Genomic DNA, 16,287 nt, shown 5'->3' on the forward strand with positions numbered 1-16,287 from the left:
TCCCTCCTTTTTCTCTGATACATTCATAGGGCTAAAATACATCAACAGTATTTCTTCTACTCCCTAACTGTCCCCTCCACATATATCCACCTAAAGATGTCTATTCTCTTGTTTGCTTTACCATAGGTGAAGACGAAAAAGTCCTATGGAAAAAAACAATTTCATCCAAGTAACATATGGATTAAAAATTTAGTAAAGTATCAGTAAGACTCTGGAGAAAAACATTCTAGAATAAGCAAACTAGGGAATTATAGTTGGTTTTCCATTCTTTTCCTCAACCTATGAACATTGAGGCTTTGGTAAAGTACATTAAAACTAGCAAAAGCACCTATCAAAGGCCCTAGCCACTGTTAAGTGCTTAATAAATGTCAGTATATGGGACTTTTTTTTTCGGTAGGTGATCTGCAAAATATCCATTTTCTTTCACACTTTATGACATATAATCTTCCCTATTTATACACATCGTCACTTGCTTGATATTATGAACAGCCTAAATTACTCTCTTCAACAGACTCCTCATGGCATTTTTCACCTCCGAGTTCCTCACTGTGTAAATGATAGGATTTAACATAGGAGTGAGGATTGCAAAGAACACAGTCACCAACTTATCCACAGGGTAGGTGACCACAGGACGCATGTAGGTGAAAATGCAAGGCACAAAAAAGAGTACAACTACAGTAAAGTGGGAGCAACAGGTCGAGAGGGCTTTGTGTCGACCTTCGGAGCCATGGGAGCTCAAGGAACTCAGGATGATTGTGTAGGAGATGAGCAGCATGGAAAAAATGAGCAAGCACATGGCCCCACTGTTGGCCGCTACCACCATTCCCAACCTGTAGGTGTCGCTGCAGGCAAGTTTCAGCAGGGGAAAGAGATCACACATAAAGTGGTCGATGACATTGGGGCCACAGAAGGGTAGGTTGACCATGAAAAGGATCTGAACAGTGGCATGCAGGATCCCCCCTATCCAGGCCACTACCACTAGAAGCTGACAGAGTCCGTGTCGCATGATGGTCATGTAGTGAAGGGGCTTGCAGATGGCCACATAGCGATCATAGGCCATGACAATGAGGAGGATGATCTCGGATCCTCCCAGAAAGTGCTCCACGAAGAGCTGAGTCAAGCAGCCACCCAAGGAGATGGTTCTCCTCTGGTACAGCAGGTCGATGATCATTTTTGGGGTGGTCACAGAGGTGTAGGAGGCATCTATAAAGGACAAGTAAGTGAGAAAGAAATACATGGGAGCTGAAAGTGTGGAGCTGAGGGAGATGGTTAGGACAATGAGCAGATTGGCCAGCACAGTAAATAGAAAAATGAACAAGAAGACCACAAAGAATATTTTCTGCAAGTGTGGATTCTGAGTGAGTCCCAAGAGAATAAATTCAGTCACATTGTTGGGAGGTGTGAAGTGATCCATTCAGGAAGTAACACCCTCTTGGGGCCTGAATTCCCTACAAAGGGATAAAGAGAGATACCTATTACCCATGAAAGGATTGTAGTCTGAATTTCAAAGTACAAAAACAGTCACCATAACTGTGGAGCATGTCCTGGGCACTCCTTGCCTCAACATTTGTTTTCATTCTTCTTTACCTTCCTTCACAGTGCTTTCCATCTCCTCGGAAACCTTGTACCTATCACATGTAAACACCCATAGGGCAACCTGTGGTGTGTAAATTTACTGAGAAAACACTGGACTACCAACACAAGATTGGGATTTTCCTGGTTCCTGCTCTATGTGACTTTGCTAAGTCATGTCAGCATACCATGCTTCTAACCCCTCCTTTGTGTCTGGGAGCTTACTTACTGTTAACTCTCATACGAAATTTGTAAAGTAAGAGTTATTCCCTCTTCCAGGAGAATTTACATTTAACCCTCAGCTCTAACTGTGGAAAGTAAGACATGGTCAATAAGGATCTATCATAAGCAGGTGGTTTAAAACAGGAAATGTATAAGCCATTGGGGGCACACCCTCCCTGGTACCTACCATAATATATACATGCTGTTCCTGTGTTTCTTCACTGTGTCTACCACAGTGTCTGACACAATGTCTGCCATGTCTAGTGCCTGTTAGGTAATGAACAAATGCTTGGTGAATTGCCATGCTTCCTGCATCTCCACAGGTAAAAAAACACTCATTTCCCAAGCCCGTAAACCTGAGAAGCCAAACACTCTTGTCCTTTCACTCTGTTTTTACTCTCTAGTTTATGGGAAACATAAATAGACTTCTGAAAAAAGAAAGCTGCATTCTAGTTTAATAGTTTCTGACACGGTTTATAGGATGAGTATGAAAATATTAATTCCTTCTAGGAAACACTATGTTACTGATCATTTCACTTTCAAGATTATTATGGTGTTTGCTAATTAATATTTTTTATTCTTCAACATTCTGTTCCGCATACAGTTTAACATAACCACATTCAGTAAATCGACAGCTTCAGTAGAACAGGATAAAAACTCCTGGATGGATGTTCAATACATAAACATATATCAAGCAAAGGACACCCTTATTTTAAAAGTTTTAAAAATAGAAATTTAATGTGGAGAACAGAAAGAAATAGTCTGTTAGTTAAGATAGATAACGTACTATATATATATATATATATATGTACACATACATATATACACACAAATACATAAAATCTCTACTTATTATAAGTGCCTAATACAAACCCTTAACCCTGAAACCCTGAACATTTCCTATGTATATAAATGTATGTTTGTCTGCATAAAGTCACAAAAAATGTTCCTGTTTAAATGCCTTTAATAATCCTTTCCCTGGGATCCCTGGGTGGCGCAGCGGTTTGGCGCCTGCCTTTGGCCCGGGGCACGATCCTGGAGACGCGGGATCGAATCCCACGTCGGGCTCCCGGTGCATGGAGCCTGCTTCTCCCTCTGCCTGTGTCTCTGCCTCTCTCTCTCTCTCTGTGACTATCATAAATAAATAAAAATTAAAAAAAAATAAAAAAATAATAATAATCCTTTCCCTAACGCTTTATTACCAGCAGCAGTGCATTTATTCATGAGGTCCCGCCACTCCTTTATGTTTTTCCTATATGCATTCTCATGCTTTCTTTTCCCAACCTCCCATCGCATCCATCACCCACCATTCCTGGTTGCAGGGTATTGCATTACTAGCAGAATGAGGAAATTTGAGGACATACATATTTCCCTTTAAAGGAAGCAAAGAAGAAAATATAAATATATGAAATGTATTCTTCAAGAAAATATTTCTTTTCTTTGCAAAGAGTTTTGTCAATTATCCAAAATGAAAATTTTACTCGTGTGAAAACCAAGTGCAGCAGCTTCATTACATTCACTTATTCTGAGGTGCGCTTCCCCAACAGATCCAGAAAAGAGTATAGTGTACATAAGGTAAGAATAAGAATAAGATGTAATTAATGAGTGATTTAGAAATAGCTACAAAGAAATAGAAATTATTTTTCTTTTATTTGACTCCACTATATTCTTTCTAGGCATCGAATCCAAAGAAAACTATTTTTAAAAGAGAAAATTCATTGTGTACAAATATCTTCAACACAATTATTAAGAGCTGTGGAAAATTAGAAACTGCATACAATGTCCAACATTAGAGAAATGGATAAGTAAAATATAGTGCACCTCTTTGGATAATGTGTCATTTTTAACAGAGATGTCTTTAAAAATTGCACAATACCAAAGCAAAGAATATCATGTTGTAATAATAGGTGGGGGAAAATTCGGATGCAAATTTGAATACATAATAGGAGTCTAATTTAAATATATATCAATAAGGAAAAATACCCCCAAAATATTTTTACTTCTAAATTGGCAGTATTTTAGTTGCTTCTGTCTTTTGTGATGCTTGACTTGCTAAAGAGATTTAAACCTCAGATTGGTAGAGTGTGAGAGGTGATTACAGTGATTTGTAAGACCCATTTAAACCTGAGATTCTATAATTATATGATTTTCTGGGAGAAAAAAATGATCTCACCTATGAACTTGTCTAACACAGCTTCATGCCAGGGTCCCAGGCACCTGTTAGTTCACTGAGGAGTAAGTAAGGCTGTAAGATTGAAAATACCAACTGGCCCAGCTCCGTCAAGTGTCTTTGTTGATTTATAAATGGCACCTTTCTCTTCATCCTCACAGGCACGACCACATACCCTATTTGTAGGCACATTCGGGGAAGTTTATTAGCTGTGACTAATGAGGCCTCAGGGATATGTCACCTTCATTACTAGATTTTGCCAACAACCCAATTATTTCACATAACTTAACTGAACATCAGAGGAGTTTTATAGCATCTATCTTAAATTTTAATTCCTTCTTTTAATCTGAATTTGTATACTTGATAAAAATGAGTTTAATACAGAGTCTGGATATTTGGTATTGTATAAGTTAAATATTTAGGGGGATAACTATCTGATTTTTTTTATTTTTCTTTTCTTTCTTTGATGTTTTTTAATTTTTTTTATTTTTCATTATAATATTCTGTTTCTTTGATTGATCTACCATTCATGGTGAAAATTTCTAAATATTACTTAAAGATGTACATTAAGTGATAGTTATTAACCCTATTATAACATTGGCACTGCACACCGCTAAAGCTTACTGTACTTCTTCAAAGTGGTTGTTTCTTGTGTTAATTCTGAAATTAGATTAACATGATAATAATGAAAATAATTCCATTCTTGAAATACATTCAGAGATAGTAAAATGCATTTATTTCAGTCATTTAAATTTAATCTCATAATATACCTATGAAATAGAAAAGGACTATGCATCCGTATTCACAATTTATAACAAGGAAATATAAGACAGGAATTGAGAATGCCATTTTCCAGGGCAAAAAAATAAGCCAGGCCTCTAAATCCTGGGCCAGAATCCTTATCCCTAAATTATTGTTTTACAACTAAAGTGTCATGACACTTTTATATGCTGCCACCAACTGTGAGGCATATTCCAATTATCTATTAAAAGAAATAAGTATCAATTTTTGAAATGATTTTTAAACAAATTTAATTCAATTCTGAAATATTCCCATATAAAACCACACTCAGTCATATTCAAACATGCTTTCTTTATTAAGAAGGAAAAGAAATTGTACATAACTCTGCATTGACCCAAGAGAATGTGATCACTGTGAGTAACATGTGTCATGAGGGAAAACAGTTTAAGATGACTAAGACTAACTAATCCTGGTTTGATAGACACTGAGTGTCATAGTGCCATGATGATATTTGTGATGGCAGATGCCAAAGAAAATTTGAATGAGGATCTGAAACTAAAGAGCTATATGAAACATGAATTTTCCTGAAGTGTCATCTGTGAAAATGTCCTCAACTTATCTTTCAACTCTTGAATGAAAGCCAGAGTCAGATAAGAGAATTAAAATGTACTTAAAAGCTCATAATGTCCAGCATCATGGAAGATTGCAACCCAATCACTTTGTCCATTAAGTGGTCATCCAGCCTCTACTTAGCTACAGTGGTTGGTAGAGAAATTGTATTAGAATCCCTGTATCTATTTAGTCTAGCTCCCTAAGGCCTAGAGTACCATGAAATAAAATAAGAACCGAGTTAAATCTAAATCACTGAGGATTGTCTATGAAAGTAATTTTTCAAAGAGAAGTTCCTGGAGCTATATACCAGGACATCTGTTTCCAGAATATAAATCCAAAGACAGAGTGGCTGAAAATCCTAGAAAGACAGCAACACAGAATTTCAAACTAGAAAGGTAAACTGGAATGAAAGAAGAAATTAAATATAGATCATATCACGGTTGGTCAAAAACTAGTTGAGGTATGGTTTGTTTGATGGGTTCATGGACTAATTTCACAAAAATCAGATACCTTGCCAATATGTTCTTTTTATGGGCATTTTCATACATTTCAGTAGGGGAAGGAATATGCTCTCAAATTAGCAGAACTCATATTACCTTAGACCAACCCATAGACCTTTTCAGCCCAGAAGGACATCTTCTAAGTTGTTTACTAGAAATGGAAAAATTGTGGGACATGAGCTGTGGTCTCATAACTCTTCCAATCTTACTTCCTCTAATTGAGATAGAAGTGAATATAACAGTATTTATAATAATAAAATACTGGCATGGGCAGAATCACAGAACTTGGAAATACCTTCTTAATTGACTCAGGTAAACTACTGGTAGAAATGGGAGAGTTGTTTTGTGTCATGGAATGGAATGATGGTACAGTAAGAAATAAGACCATGTCTTCTGATCCTGAAGCTGATGTTTCTACTCTACATTTTTATAAGCATAATATGCTTGTTAAATATTGTTACATCATGGAATCAATTGATTTTTTTCAATAAAATATATGGTACTCATGAGGCGGGAGCCTGGATTTTTCTGTCAAAAGAGGAAGCTTTCAGCATATCTATGACATACATATACATTTGTATTTTGGTAACAGACTTCATTTTTTTTAAACAAACTTTACTTTTGAAAAGAGCCAGAATTGATTCACAATAAGGTGATATAAGTTAACTGTATAGCTGAGCAATACTTTCTCTGTCAACTGTAATGATTCCTGTTTTTTTCATATCCCTTATAAATGATCTTCTAAAGCAATTTCCAAAGAGATTCTAGATTCAAGGAGCTAAAAGTAAAGCCACTTTAAAAAAAAAAAAAGCCACCTTTTTAATAGTAAAATTTTTTCACAAATATGTTTTACTGTGTTTTTGAAAAACACTTGCCTTTGATTGTACTAATAATTGTTATTCTAATGAAGTGTCACACCATACGGCATATAATAAAAAGTATTTTTATAGACCAAACTATAATCAAATACCAGTTTCAGCCCCCTTCTTATTCTCCATCCTGAGCCTTTCTTACTCTCCATCCTGTGAAAAGATCACATCCTGGACACACGGCTGACTTACATGTTCTAGGATTTAGTTATTTAACCCTTCTTATTTTCACTTTTTTTTTTCTGTAAAATAAAAACACTAGAATTCAATTTTATAAGTTGTAAACACATGAAGACACTTCAAAAATTTCACATCAGCTTAAATACAATTAATTTTTATAATTCCTGACAACTTTTATTCAACAGAAGAAATCCAATATGATTTTAAATATTAAGTATATCAAATGTGTGCAAAAGGGTATTGACAAGTATCTTCTTTCTAAATTATATTCCACACTGTCCTATATGTCAGTAGGCAATACAGCTTTCTGAGTACCAACTGCTTATACACAAAAGCCATCATACAACTCTATAATTAGAAAAGCACACTTTTAAGTTTGTTACAAAACAGAAAATGTTCTGATGAAATGCTGCCTTTTTTTTTCTAGTACTCTTTAAAATAATTGAAAGAGCATCAGATTTGGTTTTAGAAAAATCTAGATCTGCACACTAGCTTTGGCATTGGGCTAGTTATTTAATGTTTTTGAATTTCATTTTCCTTCATATGTAAAACAGCAATAATCATAATACCTAACTTGCAGAGGTGTTGCACCCCTGGAGAGGTATGGGAAGGGCAATGAAAAGGTAATAAAATTTTTAAAAATGTAAAGATCACGATAGAAATAAAATCTTTGTATTAAGTCATTTATTATCTGAAATTGCATTCCTGGTTAATAACATTCTCATGGCATTTTTTACCTCTGTATTCCTTACTGTGTAGATGACAGGGTTTAACATGGGGGTAACAAGAGTATAGAATACAGCTATGGCTTTATCCATTGGAAAAGTAGCTACTGGTCGCAGATACATAAAAATACAGGGCACAAAGAACAAGACAACAACTGTGATGTGAGAGCTACAGGTAGAGAGGGCCTTTTTCTTCCCCACAGAACTGTGAGTCTTCAAGGAGCACAGGATGACCACATAGGATATCAATAACATCACAAAGGTGATCACAGAAATTGCTCCACCATTGGCAGCAACCAAGAAACCAACAAAGAAAGTGTCAGTGCAGGCAAGTTGTATCAGGGGGAAAATGTCACACATGAAGTGATCCATGATGTTGGGACCACAGAAGGGGAGCCAGAAAGTAACGAGAATCTGTCCAATGGAGTGGAGAAAACCCACTACCCAACACATCCCCACGAAGAGGCAGCATGTGTGATGGTTCATGATGGTCACATAGTGCAGAGGTCTACAGATGGCCACATAGCGGTCATAGGCCATGACTACAAGGAGGACAATCTCTGAAGCTCCTAAGAAATGTTCTACAAAGAGCTGTGTCATGCAGCCACTAAAGGAAACAGATTTTGAATCAAAGAGCAGATCAGCTAGCATTTTAGGAATTATGGAAGAGGAATAACATGCATCTATCAGAGACAAAAAGGCCAGGAAGAAATACATTGGGGAGTCCAAAGTCTGGCTGCGGATTATAGTAACCACAATGAGCAGGTTGCCTGAGACAGTGACAATGTAGGTGACAAGTAACACCAAAAATAGAATTCTCTGCATCTGAGGATTCTGGGTAAGTCCCATTAGAATGAATACAGTTACATTCATCCTTTCTTCTTTCATTTCAATGCTGATGAAGAATACAAGAATGGAGAATTAACCTGTAAAGACAATTTTCAAGAGCAAGGTGATAAGAACTTTATATTTTGGGTTTTTAGATAAGCCCAAAGCTTTTTAATAGTATAAGCTATTTTTTTCATGGTATGCCAAATGGAAGAAACACGCTTTTTCTATTTTATAAAAAGGTGAATTTTTGAAGCTAAATCATTTCTTACAAGGATGCAAAAAAAATTCTCTTTCAACAAATGGTCTTGGACCCTTTGCTAGAGGACATCCAGACACAGGGAGCTCAACATATAATAAATCTGATTGCTTCTCAGCCAGTAAGAAATGTTAAAAACTCTTCTTTTTTTTTTTAAAGAAACCTATTTGTACAACTGTTGGTTTGGTTTCACACATGGTTGATACACAGATTAAGTCTAGTTCGTGCTCTTTTCCATTTAAAGTCCTTTAAATAAGTAGCCAGAGTCAGACCTGTCTCTGTTCTCCACTTTATCTCCAGCCCTTGGTTCAGTGTCTGACTCATAATGGTGTTCAGTAAGTATTAAATGAATAAATAAGTTAGAAGACTCCTTACTTCTCCTGTGTTTTCCTTTTTCCAGTTAATTCCAAAAATTACAGTGTTTATTCTCTTACTAAGGGGAAAAAATGGAACATGACTAGACATATTCCTTCTACCCCTTTAGATCTACACTCAAAGTGTCTACCCTGGGCGCTGCTTTCCCTTGTCCACTTCAGCCAGATTTCTTGCCTTCTGGCCAATAGGTGGTACCAGCTGAATGTAAGAAGGCAGGTGAGAAGAAATGGATCTTAGGATAGTTATCGTCCTGGTTCCCTCGGTGGTTTGTCAATCACTGGGTGACTAACTAGCAGAGCTCTTGGGGTTGGACCTTCTGGGTTCCTGTGATCACTCTTTCCCCTTGCTCTCTCAGGTCCAACTGTGGTAATGGCATTATCATCCCTTATTGGGTTCCCTTAACCCAACCTATAAATTGGTAAGTATACATAATTAAACTCTTTTTAATCTCTCATTTTAGGGGTACCTGGGTAGCTCAGGTCATGATCCCAGGGTCCTAGGATCCAGTCTGGCATCAGGCTCCTCGCAGGGAGTCTGCTTCTCCCTCTGCCTATGTCTCTGCCTCTCCCTGTGTGTCTCTCATGAATAAATAAATAAAATCTTAAAAAAAAAAAAAAAGCTCTCATTTTAAGTATGTTGTCTCAGGACTCCGATGGACACAGAAAATTTATGTTCTTTCTTTTTCAAAAAATAAAAATAAAAATAAATGAGGAAATAGCTTACCCTTTATATAAGTTTATTTTATTTATAAAGCATCTGTAATTAATGAGGAAACTGGTAAGATTATAATCAGCCTAAAGGAAAATCCAAAATGCCACCCTTACATTATTCAATCAGGGATGTATAATTGATTTACAAATTAAATGCAAAACTGACTTTATCTGTAATGGTCAGGGAAATTAATCAACCTTTCACCAAACAACATTTGCATTTTTATGGACCAGAGTTGTAGTGCTATTATCAGTTTTATACATTTAAAGAGTTGTAAAATAGCTGAAGGCAATAAAAGACATAAATCCCATAGAATCATATAATCCCAGAGAGTGCCATAGATAACACATAGACTTCCACTGAAGATGTCTAGTAATCTTTATGTTACATTTCTGTTTTACACAATATTTTTTGTCAAAAATGAACTTTATTTATTTCATTTTTTATTTAAATTCAATTAGCCAACATATAAGTAGATAATTTCAGATGTAATGTTTAATAATTTATCAGTTGTGTATAACACCCAGTGCTCATCAAATTACAAGCCCTTCTTAATGCCCATCACCCAATTACCCCATCCCCCAACCCACCTCCCCTCCAACAACCCACTGTTTTCTATACTTAAGAGTCTCTCATGGTATTTCTCCCTCTCTGATGACTTCCCATTTAGTTTTCCCTCTCTTACCCTATGTATTTCTTTTAGGGGCACCTGGGTGGCCCAGTGGTTGATCGTCTGCCTTTGGCTCAGGTCGTGATTCCGGGGTCCTGGGATTGAGTCCCACACTGGGCTCCCTGCGTGGAGCCTGCTTCTCCCCCTGGCTATGTCTCTGCTTCTCTCTCTGTGTCTCTCATGAGTAAATAAATAAAACCTTTAAAAAAAATGAGCAAGTATAGAAGAAGACTAGTTAGAAGGTTATTGAAATAAGCCAACCAAATTGTGATGGTGATTTGGACCTGGATGGTAGTAGTAGAGGTGAATGTATTATAAAGGGATAAAATTAGATACAGTAGAATTTGATGAGGAATTTAACATAGATTTAAAGAGAGAAAAGAGTAAAAATTACTCCAAAGTGTTTTGGACAACATCATCTAAAGATAGTGTTGTCATTTACTGAGACAATGTCATGTCTAGATGTCACCACTAACACAGGTAACATTTGCTTGTGTGTTTATCAAGTGCCAGACATATTTAATCTTTATATCAACAGTGAGGTCAGACGCTGCTATCATCTTTATTTAACAGATGAAATAATGAAGAATTAGAAAGGGTAAGGAAGCTGTTCAATGTAAGTCAGTAGGCTGTGACTCTGGCCTTACACTGAAATAAAGAGCAAAGATAATTGTATAAAATTCTTTTAACCTCTAAAATTCTTCACTGTTTACTATAAAATGAAGATACACAACTTAAAGGATATCTGTGAGAGCAGAGGCACTACTAGGTCAGTAACTGACACAAAGTAGATACAAAAGGTGACATTTGACTATGACTATTAATATAGTGTTCTTTCTATGAGGTTGTATCTATACCTTCCAAAGCAATGAATTATTTAAAAAAAGAATGTGAATATTTGTCTATTATTTGCATAGTTTTTAACTACATAGCATGAATCTTTCTTCTTTACCAAAGTGACTGCTTGTAAGCTATTTCACACACACACACACACACACACACACACACTCCTTATGCATTAGATTCATTAGTCTCGGCGTTAAAAGCAGTGTTTGTCACACAATTACAGTTTGAAAGTGAATGTCAAATTCCAACAAAAAGAAATAGATTTCTTGCAAGTGTTGTCATTCACAGATACTCTCCCCTTTGAACTCATTCTTTCCTACCTTTTATCTCAGCACTCTCCCTCCCCACCCCCCAAAAAAAAGGATCTCTACTTGTCCCCTGCTCCTCATCCCCTTTTCATGCCTCCAGATTTTGTTTTTCTAGACTTATCTTTTAACCTTTAATGGTATATAATCAAAGAGCAAATAATATTTATCCCCTTATGATCCCAGAAAGTACTGCTTCAGTCCCTTCTGAAAAAGGACTGGTGAGAATAATCCAGTAAAAGAATAGGTACCAAGAGGGCCAGGAAATGTGAAGAGACTTACCTATGCTTATCAATATTGCAAGTGATAATATGGAAACTAGGATGGCTATATTGTAAGACTCTAACCAGCCTCCTTTTCACAGCCCCTAGGCTGAAAAAATAAAGATCTATAACAGATATTATCACCATAGCTGAGTTAAATTAAGGAAGGAATTTTTTTTTCTGTGTAAATCTGTGTGGGCCAAAGATAGAGAGAATCCAATCTTTTAAAACTCCAATGTTTTATCTCTCACAAACATGGTTGTTTGGGTGCCTGGCTTACTCTTGCAATTAAATCATCTAAACATTAGCACCTAAACATTAGCATCTAAAAATTACTACCCAAATTTTCATTGATTCACGTTAAGTCCCTAATATGTGGCTTGAAGGGGGTCTACAAGGAGAGATACAAAGACATGAGCCTGCTCTGAAAGAGCTCCTCATCTATGATATGGACAACCAACATTCTAATGAAAAAGAGAGAAAACGTTCAAAGGGTCAGAGAACTGCACTTCAATGTAGACAGGCCATATAACCAAATGTGAATACCCAGGAAGATGGAGCATTGGATCGTGTCATTGTGACTAGTACACAGAGTTAGGCACTTCAAGATTTTGCACTAAAGATTAAGTGAATACTTAAAGTAGGGAATAGAATTCTAAATATCTAATCTTGAAAGAACTGTTTATTTTCTATCACTTCATGAAGCAAAGGAGTATTATTTCTTGTGTAGAGATTAAAATTTTGGAAACAATGAGGTTCCAGTTATTTACTATATTTTATCAAATAAAATCATCTCAACTCTTGGGGAGAGAAATCTTTTGCTTTGATTGCTTTCAAATGTGATATCAGAAGCCACATCTTCAACCAGTAACCATGAGGTTTTCACTAGCCTCTCTCATGCAATAAATAACACATATATAACAACCAAAAGTGCCTCTCCCAGCAGTATTCTCCCTTATTAAGAACCAAACTACATAGGAATCAAAACAGGAAAGGTCTACTACACAATCAATGAATAAAAGCTAAAAGTCATTTCAGCGCATTTAAATAAGGTACCCCGTTTTGCCTTCAGGAATTAAAGAAACATTTCTCCAAAATCTTTCAACTCAAAGAAATACGCTCAGTTACCATAGTGTTAAATGTTATACTCTTATTAGAAAGAGTATAGGTATAAATTGTACCTATAAAGGTATAGGTACAATTATTTAAAATTATTCATAAAAAATGCAGAAAGTAAATAGAACAAAAGCAGTCTTACTTTATAGGTTTATTGTAATGCTGAAACTAACATTTTTTTCTTTTTTTACCTATTTGTATTTTATATTTTTTTAATCATGATTATGTGTCATTCTAATTTTAGAGAAGATACTTTTAAAAGAAATTTTAATACTATTTTGAACGTCCCAATAGCTTTTCCTCATCTCTATTTTTATTTTTGTGGTCTCAGAAATATTAAAGTTCTGAGATGGTTAAGGACTAAGGAAATTAAGCTTACTTTTAAGACATGTGAATTATTTGGTAATTATAAAGTTCTGTGTGAAGGTTGGCCATTATTATTATAAGTAATAATCAAAAATTGGTATTGATTTCATATGTGCTTTCATATGTGCTAGGCATTATGGAAAAAATGTAAATTATCTCATTTAATATTTTTTTAGAAAGAGTTCTATGTGGTGGAAATGCTCCTCCTTTTACAGAAAGGAAAACTGAGACATGGAAAAGGAAAACTTCATACCCTAGGATATATAGTTAATGAGGAACAGACCTAAAGATATAATTCAAGTTCATCTGGCCTCAAGTCCTGATTTTTACGTTAGCCCCACATTACCTCCCATGTGAAAACTTACTAAGATAGGTAGTATGATCCTTCATTAACAACCATCTTTCAACAAAGGCTTTAAGAAGACTGATTTTCATTCTAAGTTGTGGAGACATTAACAAATAGATTCAAAAAAACACTTGGGAATTTGAAATATATCAACTTCTTCCTTTGAGAATTCTCTTAGGAGAATTTGGAATTACTATTACCTATTTACTTTGTCAAGTCAGTTAATAACATATTACTGTCCCTTTCCATTTCTAATTTGCTCTACATTCACTATCAAAAGAAGGTATCAAGTACATTATTTATAATCTCTCATATTCAATCTCAGAATAACTCTAAAGAATGAATACATTATTCCCAACTCATAGATAGAAAAACTGAGGCTTAGAATGATTTCTTTTACTTTTCCAGGATGGTGTAACTAGTAAGTGGTAGAATCAAAATGAGTTTCTACTATTTCAGTTCCACAATGTTCTCTGCCTAATTTTAGAGCTCTCCACAATCAAAAGTCCCTAGAAAGTGTTTTCTGTGTGTAACTATAAGAATACTAATCTTGGATTTCATATTATATTCTGAGAGTTTTCTGAAAATTCAAGCACAGAGGGGCTAGAATTTGGTCAGTCAGTAATCTTAGGCATTGGGGATTGAATTAATTATTGAAAAGTACTTAATCCATACTTTTTATTTTCCATGTGAAGAAAGTGAGATCCAGGGATGGAAAGAAATATTCCCAAATTACACATTCAGATAGTGACAAATTAAGGATAAAAATTTAGTCTTCTTATAACTCAACCTACTTATCTTTTACCTACATGGCATAGCTGATATTCTCATTTGTTGAGAGTAATTCAAACAAGACATTTTTGGCTTGCCTAATTTATTTCTTTTTCAGGAACCCACTGAATGTCTTTGGATTTATATTGGTTTAATCATCTACAGTAAATGGAACAGAGTTCTCAATTTTAAAAAATTTAGTAGGAGTTACAAAGAGGACACTTTGGAGCTCCAAAACCATATCGGAAACCATAGGAGAAAACACTTGGCATATATACAGAACGAAAAGCCTTAAAAGGAGTGAGCCACAAACAACAAAATAAATCTTGGAATGAAGTGTTTTAACAGAGAGAATGTACAATGGCATCACATATTTCCACAAGGGCTAGAGACCCTCCAATGTCTCTTGCTCAGCACTCTCAAGTCTGATCTAATTTATTTAAGCTTCCATTTTCCACACATATTTAGAATTTGCATTTTATTCCCAAGCCAAACAAGTAAATTAAATGGGAATGTAGTTAAGTCTCACTCCCTGTGTCCATCGAATCTCTTTGGTAGTCCAAGGATATGCTTACTGCTTTTTGCTTACTATTTTGAAGAGGAAAATTAGTTCTAAATAGTTCTACTCAGTCCTTCATTCCATAAAACTATACTCCAGGGACTAATGATCCAAAATGGAAATGTACTCCTAGAGAATACATGTAGTCTGTAGTCTAATAATGGATGCAGAACTGGCCCACTATGATAGCTTTGAGTCAATATTCTTTCACTTTCCATCTGCTTTCTGACCACTAGACCACAGTGGCATTCTGTGCATTGGTTTGCAACATATTTCTAGTATCTCCAGAAATATTTGTGTATTTTTCTTTTTCCAGAGCACAGTTACCCTGGCAAATGGTCTCAGATGCCTTAGAGAAAGATACACACCCCTTAATTTTGGTGGCATCATGGAGTATTTATTCAAAGATTTGTGATGATTCACTCATTTAAAAAGTGCTAGTTTTAGAAATTTTTCATATCTGGTGATTGGATGAGAAGCTACAATCTTCCTGAATTGAATTATGGTAATTCAATTCAAGGCTTTATTCACCAAATCTAGATTATTTATCATCATCATCATCATGAATCTATTTCTACTGTCATAACAAAATACTACAGACTGAGAGGCTTAAACAGACATTGATTTTCCCAAGTCTTGGAGGCTGGAGTCCAAGATCTAGGTCGCAACAGGGTTGGTTTCTAGTGAGGTCTCTGTTCTGGGTTTGTAGATGGTCCACCTTCTCCCACTATCCTCATATGGCTTCTCTTCTGTGCACACATTTGAGGGAGTGAACTCTACTGTTCCTTCCTCTCCTTACAAGGACACATCCTATCATATGATCTCCTATCATATTAGGGCCACATCCTCCTTACGATCTCAAGGAATACCAGTTGTTCTAGTCCCCACTGTTCAAGACTTGCAGGCTTAGGTACAAGACATGTGACTGGAGAAACTTCTCAGATGACCTCAGGCTCAGCCAATTGCTGCCTGCAATCTCAGGAGAGACCCTGAACAGAAGTACCTCTCTGAACTGCTCCCAAATTCATTACTCACTGAAACTATCTGAAGCAATAAAGTGATTGCTGGTATTTTCAGCCACTAAATTTTGGGGTGATTTTTTTATGTTACAATAGTAAACTGAAACATTGCAGTAATCTAGGTACTGTATTACTGTTCATGGATCAACTAATTGAACAATATATAAAGCTAAGAAATAGAAGAATAGATATATGGATTTTTTATATATGAAGGTGGAGGTGTTGCAGCATGGTGGGAAATTCAAGGGTTATTCAATAAATG

At 35.7% G+C, this 16,287-nt stretch overlaps 2 protein-coding genes across 2 annotated transcripts; both read right to left on the reverse strand.

The window, feature by feature from the left end:
- Positions 1–490: 490 nt before the first annotated feature.
- On the reverse strand, positions 491–1,414 carry LOC112663613 (olfactory receptor 140-like). The gene has a single exon (XM_025452685.1). The coding sequence runs from the start codon at positions 1,412–1,414 to the stop codon at positions 491–493; it is 924 nt and encodes a 307-aa protein (XP_025308470.1).
- A 6,063-nt stretch (positions 1,415–7,477) lies between these two features.
- On the reverse strand, positions 7,478–8,479 carry LOC112663612 (olfactory receptor 4C46-like). Its single transcript, XM_025452684.2, has one exon. The coding sequence runs from the start codon at positions 8,477–8,479 to the stop codon at positions 7,547–7,549; it is 933 nt and encodes a 310-aa protein (XP_025308469.1). The 3' UTR covers positions 7,478–7,546.
- Positions 8,480–16,287: the final 7,808 nt, after the last annotated feature.

The sequence above is a fragment of the Canis lupus genome, chromosome 18 (genome assembly GCF_003254725.2).
Source record: "Canis lupus dingo isolate Sandy chromosome 18, ASM325472v2, whole genome shotgun sequence".
In the NCBI taxonomy this organism is placed as follows: Eukaryota; Metazoa; Chordata; class Mammalia; order Carnivora; family Canidae; genus Canis; species Canis lupus.